General features: G+C 44.9%; 1 protein-coding gene and 1 long non-coding RNA gene across 6 annotated transcripts; one reads left to right on the plus strand and one right to left on the minus strand.

Annotated features, from left to right (window-relative positions):
• The first annotated feature begins 561 nt into the window (after positions 1-561).
• Positions 562-6,774, plus strand: LOC148217795 (uncharacterized). Of its 3 annotated transcripts, XR_015800742.1 has the most exons (4): positions 562-1,339; positions 2,430-4,657; positions 6,231-6,294; positions 6,499-6,774. It is a non-coding gene; the product is annotated as an uncharacterized LOC148217795 (long non-coding RNA). The 3 variants fall into 3 exon arrangements; XR_015800741.1 differs by having other exon boundaries at positions 2,353-4,657; positions 6,231-6,774; XR_015800740.1 differs by having other exon boundaries at positions 6,231-6,774.
• On the minus strand, positions 4,190-10,959 carry LOC148217796 (islet amyloid polypeptide-like). Of its 3 annotated transcripts, none has more exons than XR_015800738.1 (6): positions 10,539-10,959; positions 9,779-9,877; positions 7,384-7,593; positions 6,879-6,975; positions 6,606-6,742; positions 4,812-6,018 (listed from the first exon to the last, which is right to left on the minus strand). XR_015800738.1 is itself a non-coding variant. In XM_088158471.1 (3 exons), exons 1-3 carry the CDS (start codon positions 6,956-6,958, stop codon positions 4,457-4,459), a joined length of 387 nt encoding a protein of 128 aa, XP_088014597.1. In that variant the 5' UTR covers positions 6,959-6,969; the 3' UTR covers positions 4,190-4,456. The 3 variants fall into 3 exon arrangements, 1 of the variants encoding a protein (XP_088014597.1); XR_015800739.1 differs by having other exon boundaries at positions 4,812-4,915; positions 10,539-10,952; XM_088158471.1 differs by lacking the exons at positions 4,812-6,018; positions 7,384-7,593; positions 9,779-9,877; positions 10,539-10,959 and adding an exon at positions 4,190-4,628 and having other exon boundaries at positions 6,606-6,740; positions 6,879-6,969.
• Positions 10,960-19,268: the final 8,309 nt, after the last annotated feature.

The following is a 19,268-nucleotide window of genomic DNA, read 5'->3' on the forward strand; positions in this document are numbered from 1 at the left end:
CAGAACCCCCCACTCCCGCCACGTTCGGCTCCACCCCCATCAGTGCCGTCACCGTGTCCCCGCCCACTGTCCCCGCCTCCTCCCCACTCTCCGCCCCCGCCGGCCCGCCAGGGACCGCCCCTAACAGTAAATATGGCGGCGCCCGTCCGGTCACGTGATACCGGACAAATATGGCGGCCCGCATGAAGTTCTGCTCGCCGGCGTTATGATCTGCGGGGATGTGCTGTCGAGGTCCCGCGGGGGGGTGGGCCGGCCGGCTGACGCGGCGGTGAGCGTCGGTGTTGCGGACGGGTGACCCGGGGGACGCTCGGGTCCCGCGGGGGGGCGAGACGCCGTGGGGCGTTGACGAGATGATGCCAAGAGGCGGGCCGCGGCGCCGAAGTTCGGGGCGGGAGGGACAGCGACGGCGGAGACGCGACGAAGTCGGGCGGAGGGCCGACCCGGTGCCGCGCGGGGGGGCGTGGGCGGCATCGGGACCGGCATGGCCGCGGCCAGCAGGGGACGCGGCGATACCGACACTGGCACGGGGTCCGGCGCTGCTCTCCTGCTCCGCCGCCAGGCGGCGCTGCGCTGCCGTCCTGCCGGGGCTCTGGTCACGCTCCTGCTAATCAATAATCCTAATCCATAATTTGGGGTTGGTTTTTTTTTGGATCGTGACACTTGGCACAGGAGGGACATTGCCGGCACAGCCCCTCCCCTGCAGAGCCCAGGGAAAAGACGTGGTCGCTGCCTTTTTTCCTTAGGAGCTCTCTGTGCATTTTGTCTTTCACTGTGTGTGACCACCTCCTTTCAAGGGCAAACTCGGCTGTCTTCCTGACTCACAGCTGCTTTTATTGCTAAGTTTTCTTTGAAAGAGACATGAGCAGCTGGAACACCGAGCTTGGATGTTGCTGCTCTGCTGGAGAGAGGGGACTGGGGTGTGGAAGGAGTGAAGAACCCCCCAGGCAGTGTGGGGCTGCAGCTCTTACTCGGACTGAGCCTCGTTTGTGGAAATTGATGCTGTTCTGTGCTTCACTAGAAAACCGGTATTTTTTCTTTCCTTCGGGTTATATTTTACTTGTGCATGAATTCAGCTGTGTAATTGCATTCAAGTGTGCAGCCAGTGTGGCCACCTCTGTTTTCCTTTCATTCCTCGGGCAGTAGCAACTGCAGAACCCTATTCCAGGTGGCAATGATTTCTATATTTCAATAACATATTTGTTCTTGATGCAGCACAACAAGATAGCAGCCATGAGTTTCTAGAAGGGTGTAGGGGTGAGAGGCTGCAGGGCCGGAAGAGCAGCGGTCATATCAGCAGGAGAAGGCTTTCTTACTTCTATTTGTTGCATATCGGGCATAGGTAAGTGCAATGGGAGTGTTCTGTGGCTGCAACAATAGCCTTTAATGCATTAAAAAGTAAAAGCCTTGTGTAGAAAGTGGGGGGAAACAACAGAGATTTAAAGAGTTTATAAGTGACTAACATAAGTAGATGCAATAAAAGGTTAAACAAGGAATGCTAATGGGTAATACTGAGCGATATATCCTTAGACAAAATATTCCTGCTTTATTTTATGCTTGTGCACTTGGACTTTTTTAGGACTGGCTTTGTATTTAAACATTGCCTGATATGCGGCGTGTGTGACTTCGTTACTTACATGCTAAAAAGCAGAGGTTTAGTATCTTCGGTTTTTTAAGGGGAATAATGCCATGTTTATCACATTGTCTGTATTCTTAATTTTCCTCTTTTGTATTTTTTGTTTGCTTGCATATTCTCTGAAAGGTGTAGGGAAGCCAGATGAATTGAAAAAGAATCCAATCTATCTAAGGCTCGATTCTCAAGTAATATTTACATCCCTGAAGAAGCCTAGAAATACATAGTGGGATTTTTAAAAATGCACAGAAAATTCTGGCCATGCTGTTTGCAGAGCTGATGAAGTAATGCTTAAATGCTTATTAGTAATTAATTCATTATTAAATAAATGTATTTATTTTCTTTTTTCCATTACAGTCCATTCTTTTCCTGGCTCATTTAGCCCTGGACTGTGCTTGTATCCAGCCTTACTATGGCTAGATGCTTCGTCTCTGAGAGGCCAAGTGCAGCAACAGCAGGAGGGAGGGAGCAGAGCTGTCTTCTCAAGGGAGTACGGGCGGGAACAAATCTCACTGAAGGAAGTTTCTCAAGATGCTCTGGCTGATGAATTAACTAACGTAGCTCAGAATGAAAGTTGATTTGGAGTCTGAGGTGCTGGTGGTGTGGGGTTTTTTTACCAAATCTTTTTCTCTTTGATTTTAGTTTGAACGGTTCATACCAAATGCAGATGAGATTCCTGTCAACTAACTCTAGTTATCTTAATTCTAAGTGCTCATTTTCAGCTAATTGTCTAGACACTCTCTATCATCAGCGAAGAAATAGAGGCACTTCAGGAGTGATTAATCCTATCCTAAAATAGGTGTCTAAGCTGGGATGAATTGGAAGTAGTCTTCCTCCACCAAATAGCAGGAGAGCGCTGACAACTGGTTAGACAAAGAGGAGCTAAAGACAGGTGAGATGGTCCCCCTCTTTTCTCTCTTGGTGGTTTCACTGACTTAGGAACCGAGTTAGATTTTTCAGTATTTGTGGAATAGTTTGATTGTGTGAAATAGATGCTGGTATCCAATCCACCAGATTCGAGTGTGTGAGGCAGAAAATAATGTACCCAGTTTCACTGGTCCTGTGCATGGACAGCCTGTGCTTTGTTAGTGTTTGTCAAATGGTAGCTGAAAAAACAAAATCTGGTGCATAAAGCGTGGCTCATATTCCGGGCTGGGATCAGCCTAGAGATCAGCAGCTACCCACAGGGAAGGCTCCACTTGGTTACTGCTCTGTACAAACAATCTCGCAGTGACACTTCAAAGCTGTCCTCTCTCTCATTTGTTTTCTGAAATGTTAATAAATGAAATAAATATTCTAAATTAAAAACCAATTAAACGCACAGTGTGTGTGCAGTGTAACTCAAAAGTAACTGGAATGGAAGGCATTTCAAGCTGGCAGAAGTATTAGTTCAATGGCATATAAACGGTTTTCTCAATAAAATTCAGAATTAATATCCATTAGAACTTTAATGAAGGTTGAAACTTCCCTCAATAAAGAGAGTAATTAATAACACTTTTTACAGTAGGAATCCTGTACTTTTTATTCCCATGCATTTTTTTGTGTGTGAAATGATGTGAATATGCCATTTAACATTAAATTAGCAAAAATGTTTCTATTTCGAGGTATACTTTGTAATGGAAACAAACCAACTGAAGGCAGTTATTGAACTTTCATTTGCCTCTCCAGAACTAAGGTTCTGCTGAATGTTTTTCGTAATTGGACAATAATGTTTTTCGGACAACAGTGAACCCTTCACTGAGGAAGTGTGGACAAAACAGCCATTTCTGTGAAATGAAACAGCTCACCTCTATGAAAATTTGCTTAAAATTTAAAGGAACTTAAAGGTTTTTAAGCCTGCCCTGATTCTGGGCTGAGATAGGAGAAAATAATGCCATCAGATTCTCATTAAGGTCTGCCCATCTCTGAAATATTTCCCCTGGATTTTGGTAGCAATTTAAGTATGCCAGTGGAAAAAATTACTGAGTTTCTATGATGTGTTTTGGTTCTTGAGCTACTCATTGTTTTTTCTCTTCCCTTTGTTACTGTAGTTAAGGAAAGGAATACCCAAGGATGGGAGTTTCTCCTAGATTGTATCAGAGCTATCTCTTATTGATATTTATTATACTTACATATATTATTATACTTATTATGCTTACATTTTACTGATATCATCTTAACATAAGAACTGCAAATCCTTAAAATCCCCTGCTCAGTAGGCACAGAAGTCTGTGCTGCAAGACCACGTTTCCTTGCTTGCTGTATGTTATAGTGGAAACAGGCCAATCAGTTAACTGCATAATTGTCTGATTATGGTGCACAATGCAGCATCTTTTCTCATCTAGTTGTTCCTTCAACTGTACCAGACAAGATGCTGTAGATGTTTAAAAAACAGAAGATTCTTCTGTTTTACTTTCATTAGGACATAACTTTTGCTAGCATTCTGATATTTATTGTTCTTTAATTAAGGCGGTTTCTTTCTCTTACCAGACTGTGACTATAAAGACATACACATCATGGGTTATCTTTTTCATCCTTTTAATAATAATAATAATAATAATAATAATAATAATAATAACATTGTTGCCATTACTTTTCCATTTATTATCGTGACAGATTTTTACAAAGGATTTTAACAAGCAGATTTCTGGAGTTCTTAATGGGGTTGGAAGAATAGCCTATGCATGTCATTGTACATGCATGGTGGAATGATGAACATAAATCACATACCCCCCCACACACACAGAGAAAACAAGGCACTGGTAAGACTGTACAAGTAATAAATGACCGAGAGGTTGTTGATACAATAAAAACTGAGCTTCTAGTGTCAGCAGCCATCTCCAGAGCCTAAAGCTGTGCGTGGCTCTGGGGCTCTCTGTCCCTCTTTCCGTAGGTGTTGGAGCCCACGTTGGTGGGCGGGTAAAGGGCCCCGGCGCTGCCGCTGGAGCGCACCAGGAAATCGGCCAAGCGCTGCGTCACACACGTGGCCGTGTTGCATCTCCTCTTCTCCAGCTGGTGACTGCCAAGGTGAAACAAAGACAGCCAGCAGTAAGTCAAACAATGAGCCATCGAGTGTGCCACTTCTCATAGTCATTTGAGCTCTGCTAATGTGGGAGTTCTTTTAATATGTGCACAAATACAGGAACATTAGAATCTTCCCACCACCTACTTTGTTCCTGAAAAAAATCCTTGTGCTGGGTGCTATTATCAGTTTTAATGATGGAGGTTATTCAAATGCAGAGACATGAACTGTCATATGTCGTTTTTATTGATATCCTGCACAGCAGTTTATGACATTTAGAAGACCTGTAATGATAGTATAGGTGAGACACAAAGTGAAAGCAATGATTAAATGTTTAACTTTCAGCTGAACTTCTAAATCTATTTAGAGCTCTTGCTGATATCATGAGGATTACTAACATAATGATGATCACTAACATTTATTCAGTTCTCATGTTTTCACAGAATTACATCCTGCTCTCACTGAAGTGAGTGGTAATATTCCAGTCCACAGCAAGTGGATTAAACCCAAAGACTCTTTCTCCCATCTGCACCACATATCATGAGAAGTAGCAGGCATTGCCAGCTTCTGCCAACTGCAGAATCACTTAGGACGGTCTTTTGCTCTGTCTCTCTCCCACTTAGCTCTGACTAAACAGAGGTTTCATCTAAAAAAAAAAACCTGCCACATCTCTTTTGAAACACCAGCAAATTGAAAGTTCTGTTGTGGTGAGAGAAAATCCTTTGCTGAATGATACTTTAAAGAGTGTCCGAGGAAGGATCCGTATCTAGAAATAACATTTTATGATCTGAACCGACAGATCATTTACAGAACTCCACGTAAAACCTATGTAGCACGAGGGTTTTTTTTAAATTGCAATGTAATGGTTAGCTTGGGTTTTCAGACTTGTTTCTTAGATTACTGTGTTCTTCCTTCAAACAGAAATACTTGCTCGCAGAGATTGCCTACTGAGTTGTTGCATATTTTCTTGGACTTCTTCATGCTGATATGGCATGAATTAGATATCACTTTGTGGCTAAAATTTACTGTGAAGAGCAGCTATATCCCAGTTTCAAACTCTGAGCAGTTACCAATGTGTTCCTTTGCTTACTGATTATTAAATCTATCATCTAAAATGTCATATAACCTTTTGAAGTTATTTGTATTGATCTAATAATACAAGAGGAAAGGCAGCTATGAAAGGAATGTCTGTCTTATACAGGTTCTTGATTAGTAGATAGGCAGCAGTTCTTAAGCAATTAATATTTTAAATGTGTAATTGCATTACAAGAAAATTGTTGCATAGGGCTTTATATAACCTCCCATTGACTTTCATGGATATTTCTTTTGGTTTTATTCAAGTCCTTACCACACAAGGTTCAAATAGCAACTGGTTCTCACAGAGGTCCTGAAATTGAATTTATAAATAACAATATATTTCAGACAAGTGAAATTCTCTCAGAATCAATTTCTTCTTTTCCTTCTTCCTATGATTAATATTTAATTATGTGATTTTAAAATTGCTTAATTACTGAAAGCATTTTTACCATAAAATAATTCCATTCCAGTAGAGCTGCAGTATTATTAAGAAGGGTATGTTTTCTTTTCTTTCCCCTCCAGGCTTGGAAATCTGATGAACTTTTTAAAAAGGAAGGCGCTTGCAAAATGCACCTTTCTTCACAAGGTAATGTAGAGTTTGCAGCCTCTTTAATTTAAGAAAGTTTATAATCGTAAAATGATCAAATGATTTGAAACAAAGTCCCTGGATTTCACTTTCGACCCTAAATGCTTTGATCTTTTTGTTACAGAAAAGCTGATCTTTATGCTTATAGGAAAGCTCTGTTTAGTAGAAGGATATTTTAATATCTTTTTTTTTTTTTTTCCTGAGGGAAAAAAAGCAGAAGCAAAGTCTCTCAAATAGCAGGATATCACTGGAACAAAGTTTGCTTCATGATTCAATCTGATATGGCTGGAAGAAACAAGGAAAATCAATACCTTTTTGTCTTTGCTGCTGGTTGTTCTGGCATTTCCTCACTGAGTCCTGAGAGTGTATTGTGTGACATTACAGGCAACATCCATCCTTGTCTCTTGGAAGTACCATCAGATAGATCATCAGCCAGAGACAGTAATCTCTGAACAACAATAAAACAGTGAGCTTGAATAACTCTATTTTTATATTATTTAAGACATGAAAGCAAAAGCAACTCATGCAATAATCTGAACACCTTTTTCCCTAAAAAGAAATAAACATGATTATTTGTCACTCACCCCTCAATAGGTGTAGCTTCCAAACAGCTCAGAGTGACAGAAAGTGCAATGAAGAAAACTGACAACTTCAGGTTGTGCATCTTCCCTTCCAAACTTTCTGAAAAGAATAGTGATTCAAAACTGAAAGCTAACCCAAATACTCTTCAGCACATCCTATCACCGATGCCCATTCTGTCCTAAATCAAGAGCAATTAGTCTTTTTCACAAGCTAGAGTGAGAAAAATGATCCCTTCAAGTTTAGTGACACAATTCAGTTTCAGAAATATAGCTCTCAGCAGTAAATGCTCATTTTCCATCCAGTAGTTTCAATCCTATCCCTTATCTCTGATTTGCATTTCCTGACATATCCCAGTCTCAAATTCTGGTCCCCAGTGCAGTTTACTTTAAAGCTGTCTTAGTCTTTTCCTGAAAAAATGCTCTTGATTAATAATAGGGGATATAGTGCTTTTCTAAAGGCGCATCTTTTACACTGCAGGGAAAGTAAGAAAAAAGGCAAAGTATTTACCTTTTTGTGGTCACAGATCTAACTGGAGAAGCCAGCAAGCCCTCTTGGTTAGCAGGAAGTGTGCATGCAACAATTCCACGCTTGCATCTGGCTCTGGAGTATCCTTCTCCCTCTTCCTTTCTGGCAAGTCTCACGACTCTTATATATCCTCGACACCTTTCTCAGCTCTGACATCAGGCAGCACAGAGAGACTGTCGTTAATTCCAATCCCTACAGACAGAAAGTGCCCCAGAGAGGAGCAGAGGCAGGTGGGTCATTATTGCACTAGTACATCAGTAAATATTCTCCTGCTGTATGCAGAATGCCCTCGTGAAGGTACTGCAAGAGCATATTGCACATCAGAAATGTAGCCTCAATTTTACAGCTCTGATAAGCTGCTGTGGTTATATTCCCTGTGGGTGTTTTCGTGGGCTAAATAAGGTAACAAAAGTCACAAAGAAAGCCAGAGCAAATGAAACGCCAGGCCACTGGTAATTGAAATACAAGAAAACATGTCTCAGAAAAGATGGAAAAGTTAAAGTTGTGGAGGTTTGCTGTACAATATAGATAGAAAGCAAAGGTATCTGAAGGGATAAAAGCTGTATGATGAATAAGAAAAGAGTGAAAGTTATTTAAATTGACAGATAGAGTTCTCATTCAGGGTAACACAGTAGAAATCATGCACATTTTTCAGTCAAGTTTAAATGTCAATGAAAATTCTGTCGCTATGAATGTAAAATCTCATATTTTAAAAACCAGGTGGATTTGTCATGAGTGAAAATTGAGTCAATTAATGCTTTTCAGAAGGCAAAGACTAGGATTAAAAAGCCAGGAAATGTCAGAAAAGCCAGAAAACGTGCAAATTTATTTCTCTAGTATGCATAAAGTATGGTTGAGGGAAAAATGTACAGCTTTTAATAGACTAAATCCAGTGTTGACGAAATATCTAATTGCAGATTTCCAAGGATACAGATTAGAACCATTTACCTCTGATTTCAGTGGAAATTAGGCAAATCACTTCCCCCTCCCTCTCCCCCCCCCAGAAGTGTGAGAGCTGGAATCCTTCTGCAGTCGACTTAATTTTCTTTTCCTCCTCTCTTTTAGGACAGGAAGAATCACGACTCTCCTGCCATCTTTGCCAAGAGCTGTGGTGTTTGATCAGCCAAAGCCCAGAGGCTTCAGCACCAGAGGTCTGAGCCTGGAGGGCTCCTGGTGCTGCCCGTGCTGTGGGCTATGTCAGAGGATGCAGGGTTCCTCTTTGCCTCCCTGCTGGGATTAACTGCCATGGGAATGTGGGATCTGGGTGAAACTCCAGCTCTCCTGGTGTTCAGGGGAGCAAGGTCTGAGGGACTCCTCTCTGGGGATGTGCGGTGAAGGACTGAATAGTGTGGAAGGAGAGTATTTATAAACTGTATCACTGTTTCTCCCAAAATTGGGGTGGAGCACTGATGGGGGCGGTTGGGTTTGGTCTGGGCCGGCTATTCTTTGTGCAATTTTTAAATTCTCTTGTATGATTTACTGTCCGGTATCTTTCTAACAAAAGCTGACATAAATTTAGATTAAGGATTAGAACTTGGGTCCATTCATTGCAAACATTTGACAAGGCTGGAGGACTGGGGTGGTGACTGCTCTCAGGAAAGGTTACTTATTAATACTGTGTCAGATTTCCCGCAGTGACTGTCAGGCCTGCATGGCTGTGAGTTCGTGCTCTTCTCACTGGGGAAATAAGTTCAGCAAAATTAGAAATGTTAGAAAAATCCAGCCAAAAATTCCACCTCTGTACCCCCTAAGTTTTCCCAGTTTTTCCCAGCTAGGAGCTGCACAGAAGTCAGGCAGGGGAAGTGACAACAGGGAACAGCTGAAAAATTCAAAGGCACAAAGAGGAAAGGGGAAAGGTTTCAGAAAACAATTCTATGGTCTAAGAATAATTTCTGATTCCCTACTGAGAAGAACACGAACTCACAGCCATTCAGGCCTGACAGTCCCCTGCAGTGAGAGCTCAGCACACATCCACAGAGGCAAGTCCAGCATCTTAAATGAAAAAATAAAAATAAAAACCAGAAGAAAAAGGTGATTTCTTTTGCTTCAGAGTTATTTCAAGTTCTTAAAGCCCAAGCAACATTTGCTCTTGATTTTGGTTGGGTGAATCATGAGCAGTGGGCACGGGTCATGCCATTCATTGAGCAGAAAACCCGGGGTCATTTAGAGGGGACACAAGAACTGTTTGTGTAGCGACCTCGGGCTGCAGAGGGGCAGGAGAAAGGCCAAGGGAGCTCCCCGGGGCCACCAGGGCCTGTGGGGAACAGAATGAACGCTTGGATGACCAGTGGAGGTGAGGAGTGGATCTGAGTTCATCTACAGGGAAATAAGGAGGGGATACTCTGGAATGAAAAGCTGAGGTGATGAGTTCACCCACCTGGGCACGAGTTGTGTTTGCACAAAGTGGGAACAGAGGTGAAGGTCAATCCAAAGTCGATCCTGCTTGACCTCTGAATTCCAGGATAAGTTTTACAAGCTGCCAAATGAGGGAGTAAAAATACACAAAAATGAAACTGAGAGAATTCATGAGGTTCCTGGGAGTCCATTACACTGTTGTCATAGAATTCTTAATGAGTTTTGAGCTTTTAATGACAACAATTCAGTACTTTCTTTGGATTAATCACTGTGTAGGATTTGGGGTTTATCTGGATTTTAAAGGCGTCGTGGTGGCCCTGACACTGCTCAGGAGCTGGTAGGAAAAGCAGGGTCAGAGCTCCTGGCAAGCACAGGGTGTTTTTCCCAGAGTGGATTGGGGAGGAATTGTTTGGGACTTGGTTTGTCCCTCTGGGTGATGCCAGTTGCTGTGATTTGTGTAATTCCATACATTTAACTCCCAATACTTCCCAGCCCAGGGGCTTGAGCTGACAGGGCAGCACACAGATTGTTCTCTGTGCTGTGCCCCGATTTGGGGTTGGCTGTCAGCTTTGCTAGCTCCCGTGAATTATGCCCATAGCCCCGAATTCCCTGCTCAATTCCCACTGCCATAACCTCACAGCGCCTCATGGAGTGGGGATATACTGTGGCAGGAAGCTCAGCAGCATCGGCACAGGGACAGGTGTATATTCCAAAGAATTTGCTGTTTCAAACCCTCATTCCCCAGCCCCGCCGATGTCCCTGGGGGCACTTGACAGAGTTACCTGGATTTCAGCTGATTTCACCCCCCCGAGCTCGGGCTCCAGGTGATCTTTTCAAGCAGGAGAAGGCAGGGGCCGGAGGCGCTCCTGGCCCGTGCCGAGGCAGTCCCTGGGGCCACGAGAGGACATCTCTCCCTGCAGAATTTCAGTTCTTTCCAGAGCCTCAGCAGTGACAGAGGACAAAGAGGAAGATGAGGAGGAGGAAGAAGGGGGAGAGGGTTTGAGAGGAGGGGAAGCCCAAATCCGTGCTGTGTGCGGAGCTCCGACAGCACGCTGCAGCCCGCAGCTCAGTGTGAGCACGGGGCAGAGGAGGCGATTTCTGGGCATTCAATCACCCTGAGGCGGGCCCGGCACCGCCCCTGCAGCACCGTCCCCAGCACAGCTCGGTACCGCTCCGGGATCACCCGGCCCCGCCCCCGGTGCCGCCTGGGACCACTGGGGACCGCCCCTAACGCACCGCCCCGGCCCCGCCCGGTCCCGTCCCCGGGACCTCCGTGCCCCGCCTCGCCAAGCCCCGGCTCCGCCCCGAGCCTGCCCGGGCTGCGCCGGGACCATCGCTGGCGGCCCCGCCCCTCTTCCCCGGGCCGAAGCGGGCTGAAGGAGATGTCCGCACGATTGGAAACGCCGCCGAAAATCGCACCCGTGGGATCGGTGTCGGCGTCGTGCGCAGGCATCCCACTAGAGCGAGCGGGCTCCTTGCTGTGCCACCCTCCTTTTGCAGCCAGAGTTAGAAGGTCGGGGAGCGACACCCGAGCCGCCATCTTGGGAGAGGCAGGCGCGCAGTACCGCGCTCTGCCCACAGGGTGGCGCTTGGGAGACAGGCAAGGGATGGAATCAAGGAGTGTCCCAATCCTTGAGGAAATCCCCCTGAATGAACGCCCCAAAAAACCGCGACCAGAACTGAGAAACCTCCTGCCTCTGTATGAGTGCAAAGGGTGTGCAAGGAGTGTGCAAATAGTGTGCATTAGCAATCGATCGGCTGGCATGAGCAATCGATCGCCGATCTAATCGATCGGCAGGCATTGGCAATCGATCGCCGATCTAATCGATCGGCAGGCGCGATCAATCGATCGCCGATCTAATCGATCGGCAGGCATTAGCAATCGAACGCCGATATAATCGATTGGCAGGCACGATCAATCGATCGCCGATCTAATCGATCGGCAGGCATTGGCAATCGATCGCCGATATAATCGATCGGCAGGCACGATCAATCGATCGGCAGGCATTAGCAATCGATCGCCGATCTAATCGATCGGCAGGCATTGGCAATCGATCGCCGATATAATCGATCGGCAGGCGCGATCAATCGATCGCCGATATAATCGATCGGCAGGCATTGGCAATCGATCGCCGATCTAATCGATCGGCAGGCATTAGCAATCGAACGCCGATATAATCGATCGGCAGGCATTGGCAATCGATCGCCGATCGAATCGATCGGCAGGCATTAGCAATCGATCGCCGATCGAATCGATCGGCAGGCGCGATCAATCGATCGCCGATCTAATCGATCGGCAGGCATTAGCAATCGATCGCCGATATAATCGATCGGCAGGCATTAGCAATCGAACGCCGATATAATCGATCGGCAGGCGCGATCAATCGATCGCCGATCTAATCGATCGGCAGGCATTAGCAATCGATCGCCGATCTAATCGATCGGCAGGCATTAGCAATCGAACGCCGATATAATCGATCGGTAGTCGTGATCAATCGATCGCCGATCTAATCCATAGGCACGCATTAGCTATCGATCGCCGATCTGATTTTTCCTGCCATTTTTCATGGATTTTTTCCCCCATTTCTTACTGATTTTTCCCCAATTTTTCATGCATTTTTTCCCGCAATTTTCGTGGATTTTTTCCCATATTTTCCCCATTTCTCACTGATTTTTTTCCCCCATTTCTCAATGATTTGTTTCCCCAATTTATCAAAGATTTTTTTTCCCCATTTCACCATGATGTTTCCCCCATTTCTCACTGATTTTTTCCCCCATTTCTCACTGATTTTTTCCCCCCATTTTTCCATGGATATTTCCCGATTTTCCCCCCCATTGCTCACTGATTTTTGCCCCCATTTCTCTCTGAATTTTCCCCCCATTTTCCATGCATTTTTCCCCCCATTAATCACTGATTTTTTTCCCCATTTATCACTGATATTTGCCCCCATTTCTCTCTGAATTTTTCCTTCCATTTTTCATGCATTTTTCCCCCCATTAATCACTGATTTTCTCCCCATTTATCACTGATTATTGCCCCCATTTTTCACTTATTTTTTCCCCACAGCATCGGCCACCACAGCACGAGCGACAACAGCTCGCTCTGTTCCCGCCATTGCCCATGGATTGTTTCCCTGTTTTCCATGGATTTTTTCCCCATTTCTCACTGATTCCCCCCCCCCCCCCCATTTCTCACTGAATATTCCCCCATTTTTCATCGACTTTTCCCCCATTTCTCACTGATTTTTTCCCCATTTCTCAATTATTTTTTCCCCCACTTTTCCCCGTTTCTCACTGATTTATTCCCCCATTTTTCATGGATTTTTTTTCCCCCCATTTCTCACTGATTTTTTTTCCCATTTTTCAAAGAATCCCCCCCCGTTTTTCACTGATTTTTCTCCATTTCTCACTGATTTTCCCACCATTTTTCATGTGGTTTTTTTCCATTTCTCACTGATGTTTTACCCCATTCTTATTACCATTCTCATAGCTCTATTTTATATTTATACATATTCTTATATTTGCATTATTTCTGTTATACACTAGATTTTTCATAGATATTTGCTACTTATATTTCATTATATTTTACATGTATACCAATCTATTTCTATTCTTTATATTTTATTTTTATACTAGCTATAAAAACCGTGCCTCTACCCAAATAAAAAGCATTTAAACATTCCTTTTAGACTATATTTAGCTATTTTTTATGGTTCTGTTTTTCATGCATTCTACACCCACCCCTCCCTGTCAATGTTCTGGCACCCAGCATGACCCCCCCCCCCCCCCCCATGCCCGACTCACCTGCTCCTCCAGCGCAGCCCGGCTCCCTTTCCCAGGGACCTTGGGGTGCCCCAAACCACGTCGGAGCCCCCAGTCTCCACACCCTCCCCCTCCGTAGGGAACGGGAATGGGATGGGGAGCACACAGGACAAGAAAGGAACACAAAAGACACACTGGACAGAGAGAAGAAAAGGGCTGGAAGCTGGATATGAGGATGAAAGTGGAGCAGCAACAAACCTCAGGACTCTTGACTAGAGAGTGTGGCTGCTGAACGTCTCAAAAAAAAACCCCCAGCTCCAACACAACATGCTGTGCTCACGGCTCGGCCTGGGACTCATCAGTGAACATCTCTCTCTTGCCAGGGCCATAAAGCCCCCGAGAAAACACGAGGTGAGGTTGATGTGCTCCGGCTTTGCTCCTGCTCAGCCCTAACCCCAGCCCCTGCTGCCAGTGAGCACCCTGATCTCTGAACCTCTTCTCAGCTTGTTTGTACGCTTCCAAATTCCCTCCTCTTTCTTCAAGCTTCATCTGTTTCCTGGCATTGGGAGAATGACAAGTGTTTAGCACAGCGCAATGAATACAACAGTCTCATTTTCAGAAGACACAACTGAACGAGAACCGACAGCAGCACTGCTTCGAGACAATCTGGGCACACGTTTCCCTTCCAGCAATCTGAGTGTTCTTTTGTGTCACGCCTGAAATTCTGAAAATGGTTTTTTGAGAAAAATTATCCATAACTAGAAAACAATCCAACCAAATAAATAGAACCCCTATGATATAATAACAGCCCATATACTACAACACTCCAATTCTAATATTAATAAGAAAACAGAAATTAGCTACACAGCATTACCTCAAACAAACACTACATACTGGCAAGAATCAAAGCCACCACAAAATAATTCAAAAACTACCCTATGCCTTATGCTACAGGCTAGAACGCCATCGGCAAACCTTATCAAGGTATCCTTTAAAAACAACGCCCCACCAAAAACAAAAACAACACAAAACGCCATTCAAGAACTCCCTTATCAACACCTGAATGAAAAAACATGGCATTAGATAAATAGACCATAGCCCTTATCATACACCATCTACAAACAAAATAAAGCTATACCATACATCCTCGAAAACCACCTTCAAAGCACGACATTAGAAAAAAAAACTTTCCAGAATTAAAAGCTGTATCTAACAAAAGCCGTCTGATAAAATTAACAACCAAGCCCCCACCATCAGAGCTGCCCCTACTAAACTCCCCATCGTACATATGAAAAATCAGTTTTAAAAACCTACTTCAATTCATTCTGCCTCAAATACAAAGCCATCCAGAAAGTTACCTTCACTCAAAAACAAAAGCGCACGTAGTAAATAACATTAAAAAATAAATCAGCACACTACACACCACAAGCATAAAATATTGAATTAAAACCAAAAATACCCCTATTCATTAAAGAGCCCAGCCGCAAGCTATATTTAACTATAACTTCGTGCAAACGTACACATATCATTAAAATAGATTTCTTTCAGAATACAACTGATGATCTAAAATAGTAAAATGTCCGAGAACGATATTATAATAGGATATCCTCGATCATCCTCCCGCAAATTCTCTCCACTGTATTGTCCGACACACACCGGAAAAAAAATCCAGTTTTTACTTTTTTCAGCTAACTTCTCATTTATTAGCTGAGAGGAATGTTGAATTTGTCTTTACAAATGAGCTGTGGATCAGCCTGTAGATAAGGCTAGCACTGAGAGATAAAAGAAACAATGGGATGGATTCCACTGATTGATGAATGGAAAGAGATAGTTGCCTTTACAAACAAACGGCAGGGCTGCTGATAAATGAAATTGGATATCGAAAGATGAAAGAAGCAACGGGGGGAAACTATGAATTCTATAAGAATTAAAAATTAAAAGGGAGGGTTATACATTAGAGGGGAATTTCAGGTATCAGGCGTTCCGGGAAGTCTGTGCCTCTCAAGTACCTCAGCCAATGGGAAAAGAGAGAGGGAAATGCGGCCGGGAAAATAGGATAAAAAGGAGGCTGCGTCCTCCAAAAATTTGAGAGATCCCAGGGGAATGTCCCATGGCCTCTCCCTTTATTCGAATAAAGCAAAAAGGACTCCTCTGTTTCCTTTTTGGACATAAACCGCTGGTGTTTGTGGATTAATTTTCCTGACATTTAGCAACATATTGTTAAAAAAAAAAAAAAAAAAAAAAAAAAAAAAAAAAAAAGTGATCCAGAAGAGGGCAACATTGACAGCCATTCCAAGACAGGATGAACAAATGCTTTCACATTGACAGAGGATGCTGCGATGTTCTGAGAACAGAAGATAGAATAAAATAAAGGAAGGTGATGTTACAAGACAGAAAAGGGTAAAATAAAAGGAGTACCTGAGACTGGGGGGCGGGGGGGAAGAAAATGGGGAAATATTAATTGCTACACACTAGGTACAAATGCTTTTTACAAGTAATTTATGAGAAGCAAGCTAAAAGCGTCTTACTGCTGCTAGTGATATCATGCTCCAAGCTCTGCTAATAATTCCTATTTCTAGCAATAGTTAAATTGAACTCACTACATTCCAACTATTTTTCTGCTTGTTTAGATGGCAGATCCGTTTGGAACACACCTTAGTATAGCAAATTCTATGCCCAGGTAGGGACCTCTCAGTTCTTCCATAAAACATTTTCTTCTGCATTATGGCAAGCCTTTGTTTTAGCTTGACAGCTTTCTTGAAACTTAAATTTACGCATGTGTCCAAAGACATTTGCAATGTAGGCACATCATATGGAAAGTAAATAACATTCTCGAGAGGGAGTTGCTTTGTTACTGAGGGGATGAAAAGCAAGGCTAGAGCTAGTAGAACTACCCAAGAAATTGGACTTAACGCAGCTTTTACAAGGCTCAAAGTAGCCATACCGAGATGTTTGAGCTAAAAGCCCCAGTTACCAGACTTACAGGCCTAATAGTTATCACCACACCACATTCCCTGGTTGCAGTATTTTTAACAGCAGTGCAGAACGCTACTGAAAATTATTTTTAGGTTGAATTGTTCTCTCCCCTCACTGCCTGTGTAGCTGTTAGAGGCTTCCAGGAGGCTGGGGAAGCAGACTGCTGGTTTCACTTCCAGACAGGTCACTTCCGTGGTCTGCTGGAGGGCACTTTGAAGCCCGTGTCCTTTTCTTGCTCTATTGTATCTGACAACTTTCCTCCCCCACGTCTGTTTTTTAGCGGGCAGCATTTTTGGAGGGCCAGTCAAAGACCTCAGGCTCCGAGAGAATTCGTCTGCTTTGCTCTGTTTATGTGTGCAACAGATGGGAGCAGCAACTAAGTCAAGTAGTAACTTCTGAGCTGCCCAGTTATCAGTAAACCAAAATATTCTTTTGTGACTCTCGCCAGACGAACATATCATCCTATCCGAGTCACACACTGCCCCTCTGGCATTTTCCAGTCAGACAAAGAATTCCTGGCCCCTTCCTTGCATGAACCTCAGCTCTCCACCTTGTTCCAGAAAGAGTTCTAGATCCAAGGCCCAGTGAGCCAGCTACCCTTTGCTGCCCTGAGCAGTATGGAAACAGCCAAGCCCCAGCCCTGCAGCCCTGCCTAACTCGCCTTTGCCTCCCAAACCTGAACCTTTTCCTTGGCTGTGGCAGCCTCACTCATGCAATCCTGAAGACAAAAATCTGATTTGGCAGGTGAGGCCGTTTCTAACGCAAAAGCTTCACCAAGGTTTCTCTTCCAACTTCAGCCTTAAACAGTCCTGTCCTCCTCAGACAGCCCCCACCTCCAGCCTTTAGCTGTAAATACTTACTGTTTTATAGCTAATGCTTGCCACCCCTCAAAATTAAGTCTTTTGATATGCATTTACATCCCTCCCTAACCATGTCCTCATCACCCTTCCCAAACTCAGCCTCATCTCCAGGCCTAGAACCTCTCCCTAGGTGAGGGACTGTCCTCGGGTAGGAGTGCTGACAGACCTGTGCATGAGCCCAGCTGCATAGCCCGTGCTAATCCCAGCCCAGCTCTAGCCTTTAAACCCACTGGGGCTTTGGTACTGGAGGCCCAGTTACAGTAACCCCTGTGGCCGTTCCGCTTCCAGGCCATCTGGGAGTTGTGATCCCCCACCCTACACCACTTTGGTGAGAAATGCATTCCTTTCTTACAATAAAGTTTTCATTTTATGTCTAAATTCAAGCATTCCGAGAAAACGTGTAGCAATTATATCAAGACAGACATGACAGGCACCAACATTAGTCTTTCATTACACACTTTTCATGCCTTCTCTCCACAGATTTCTTTGAGGCAACTCTGACTCCTTTTCTCACAGGCAGCTCCACACAGCCCCGACTCCTCCTCTCCTCTGTACGACTGGCTAAACCCCAGCCTGTCCCTTCCCCAGCCACCTGAGCCTGTCTGTCCCACACACAGCATCCTCTCACCTTGTCCATCCCTTGCACGGCCACGTGTCCCTTCCTCCTCGCAGCACAGCCAGCAGGCTCCAGCCCACACTGCAGCAGGCTCTGCACCTCCAGCTGGAGCTGTGCTTAGTGAAACTGGCAGCCAGCTGACCCACGCTTTTATAACAACCAGCCTCACTGGGCAGGCAAGGCTGTTTCCACTCCTTGCTAATCAGTACAGCTGTAACTCGTTGGCAACTAGTGCCTTCTGCACTATCCTTACAAACTATTCTCCTACAGAAATGGACCGGAATTCCGCGGGGATTTTCCGGGGATTCCGGGGGGATTTTCTCGGGAATTCCGGGGGGATTTTGTCGGGGATTCCGGGGGGATTTTCTGGGGGATTCCGGGGAGATTTTATCGGGGATTCCTGGGGGATATTCCCGGGGATTCCGGGGGGATTTTATCGGGGATTCTGGGCATATTTTCTCGCGGATTCCGGGGGGATTTTCTCAGGGATTCCGGGGAGATTTTATCGGGGATTCCGGGGGGATTTTTCCCGGGAAATCCGGGGGGATTTTTCCCCGCGATTCCAGGGGGATTTTCCAGGGGATTCCGGGCATATTTTCTCGGGGATTCCTGGGGGATTTTCCAGGGGATTCCATGGGGATTATCCAGGGGATTCCAGGGGGATTTTATCGGGGATACCTGGGGGATTTTCCAGGGGATTCCTGGGGGATTTTCCCGGGGATTCCGGGGGGATTTTCACGGGGATTCCGGGGGGATTTTCACTGGGATTCCGGGGCGATTTCCTCAGGGAATTCCGGGGGATTTTCTCGGGAATTCCGGGAGGATTTTCCCGGGGATTCCGAGGGGATATTCCCGGGGAATTCCGGGGGGATTTTCTCCGGGATTCCGGGGGGATTTTCCAGGGGTTTCAGCGAGGAATTTCCCGGGGAATTCCCGGTGGATTTTCCAGGGGATTCCGGGTGGATTTTCTCGGGGATTCCGGGGGGATTTTCCCGAGTATTCCGGGGGGAATTTTTCGGGGAGTCCGGAGGGATTTTCCCGGGGTATCCGGGGTGATTTTACGAGGAATTCCGGGGGGATTTTCCCGAGTGTTCCGGGGGGATTTCCTCGGGGATTACGGGATGATTTTCTCTCGGATTTTTTTCCCCAATTTTTCAAGCATTTTTTCCCGCAATTTTCGTGGATTTTTCCCAAATTTTCCCCATTTCTCACTGATTTTTTTCCCCATTTCTCAATGATTTTTGCCCCAATTTATCAAAGATTTTTTTCCCCATTTCTCACTGATGTTTTTCCCCATT

This window comes from Sturnus vulgaris, unplaced genomic scaffold (genome assembly GCF_052056855.1).
Source record: "Sturnus vulgaris isolate bStuVul1 unplaced genomic scaffold, bStuVul1.hap1 Scaffold_259, whole genome shotgun sequence".
NCBI lineage: Eukaryota > Metazoa > Chordata > Aves > Passeriformes > Sturnidae > Sturnus > Sturnus vulgaris.

What these genes read in the sequence shown, in the direction of transcription:
- LOC148217796 (XM_088158471.1), bottom strand. Translation starts at nt 6,958, where the DNA reads ATGCACAACCTGAAGTTGTCAGTTTTCTTCATTGCACTTTCTGTCACT. An exon ending in GAAGCTACACCTATTGAGGG is followed by an intron (nt 6,741 to 6,878) that starts GTGAGTGACAAA and finishes TGTTGTTCAGAG; the next exon opens with ATTACTGTCTCTGGCTGATG. An exon ending in CCAGCAGCAAAGACAAAAAG is followed by an intron (nt 4,629 to 6,605) that starts GTATTGATTTTC and finishes TCACCTTGGCAG; the next exon opens with TCACCAGCTGGAGAAGAGGA.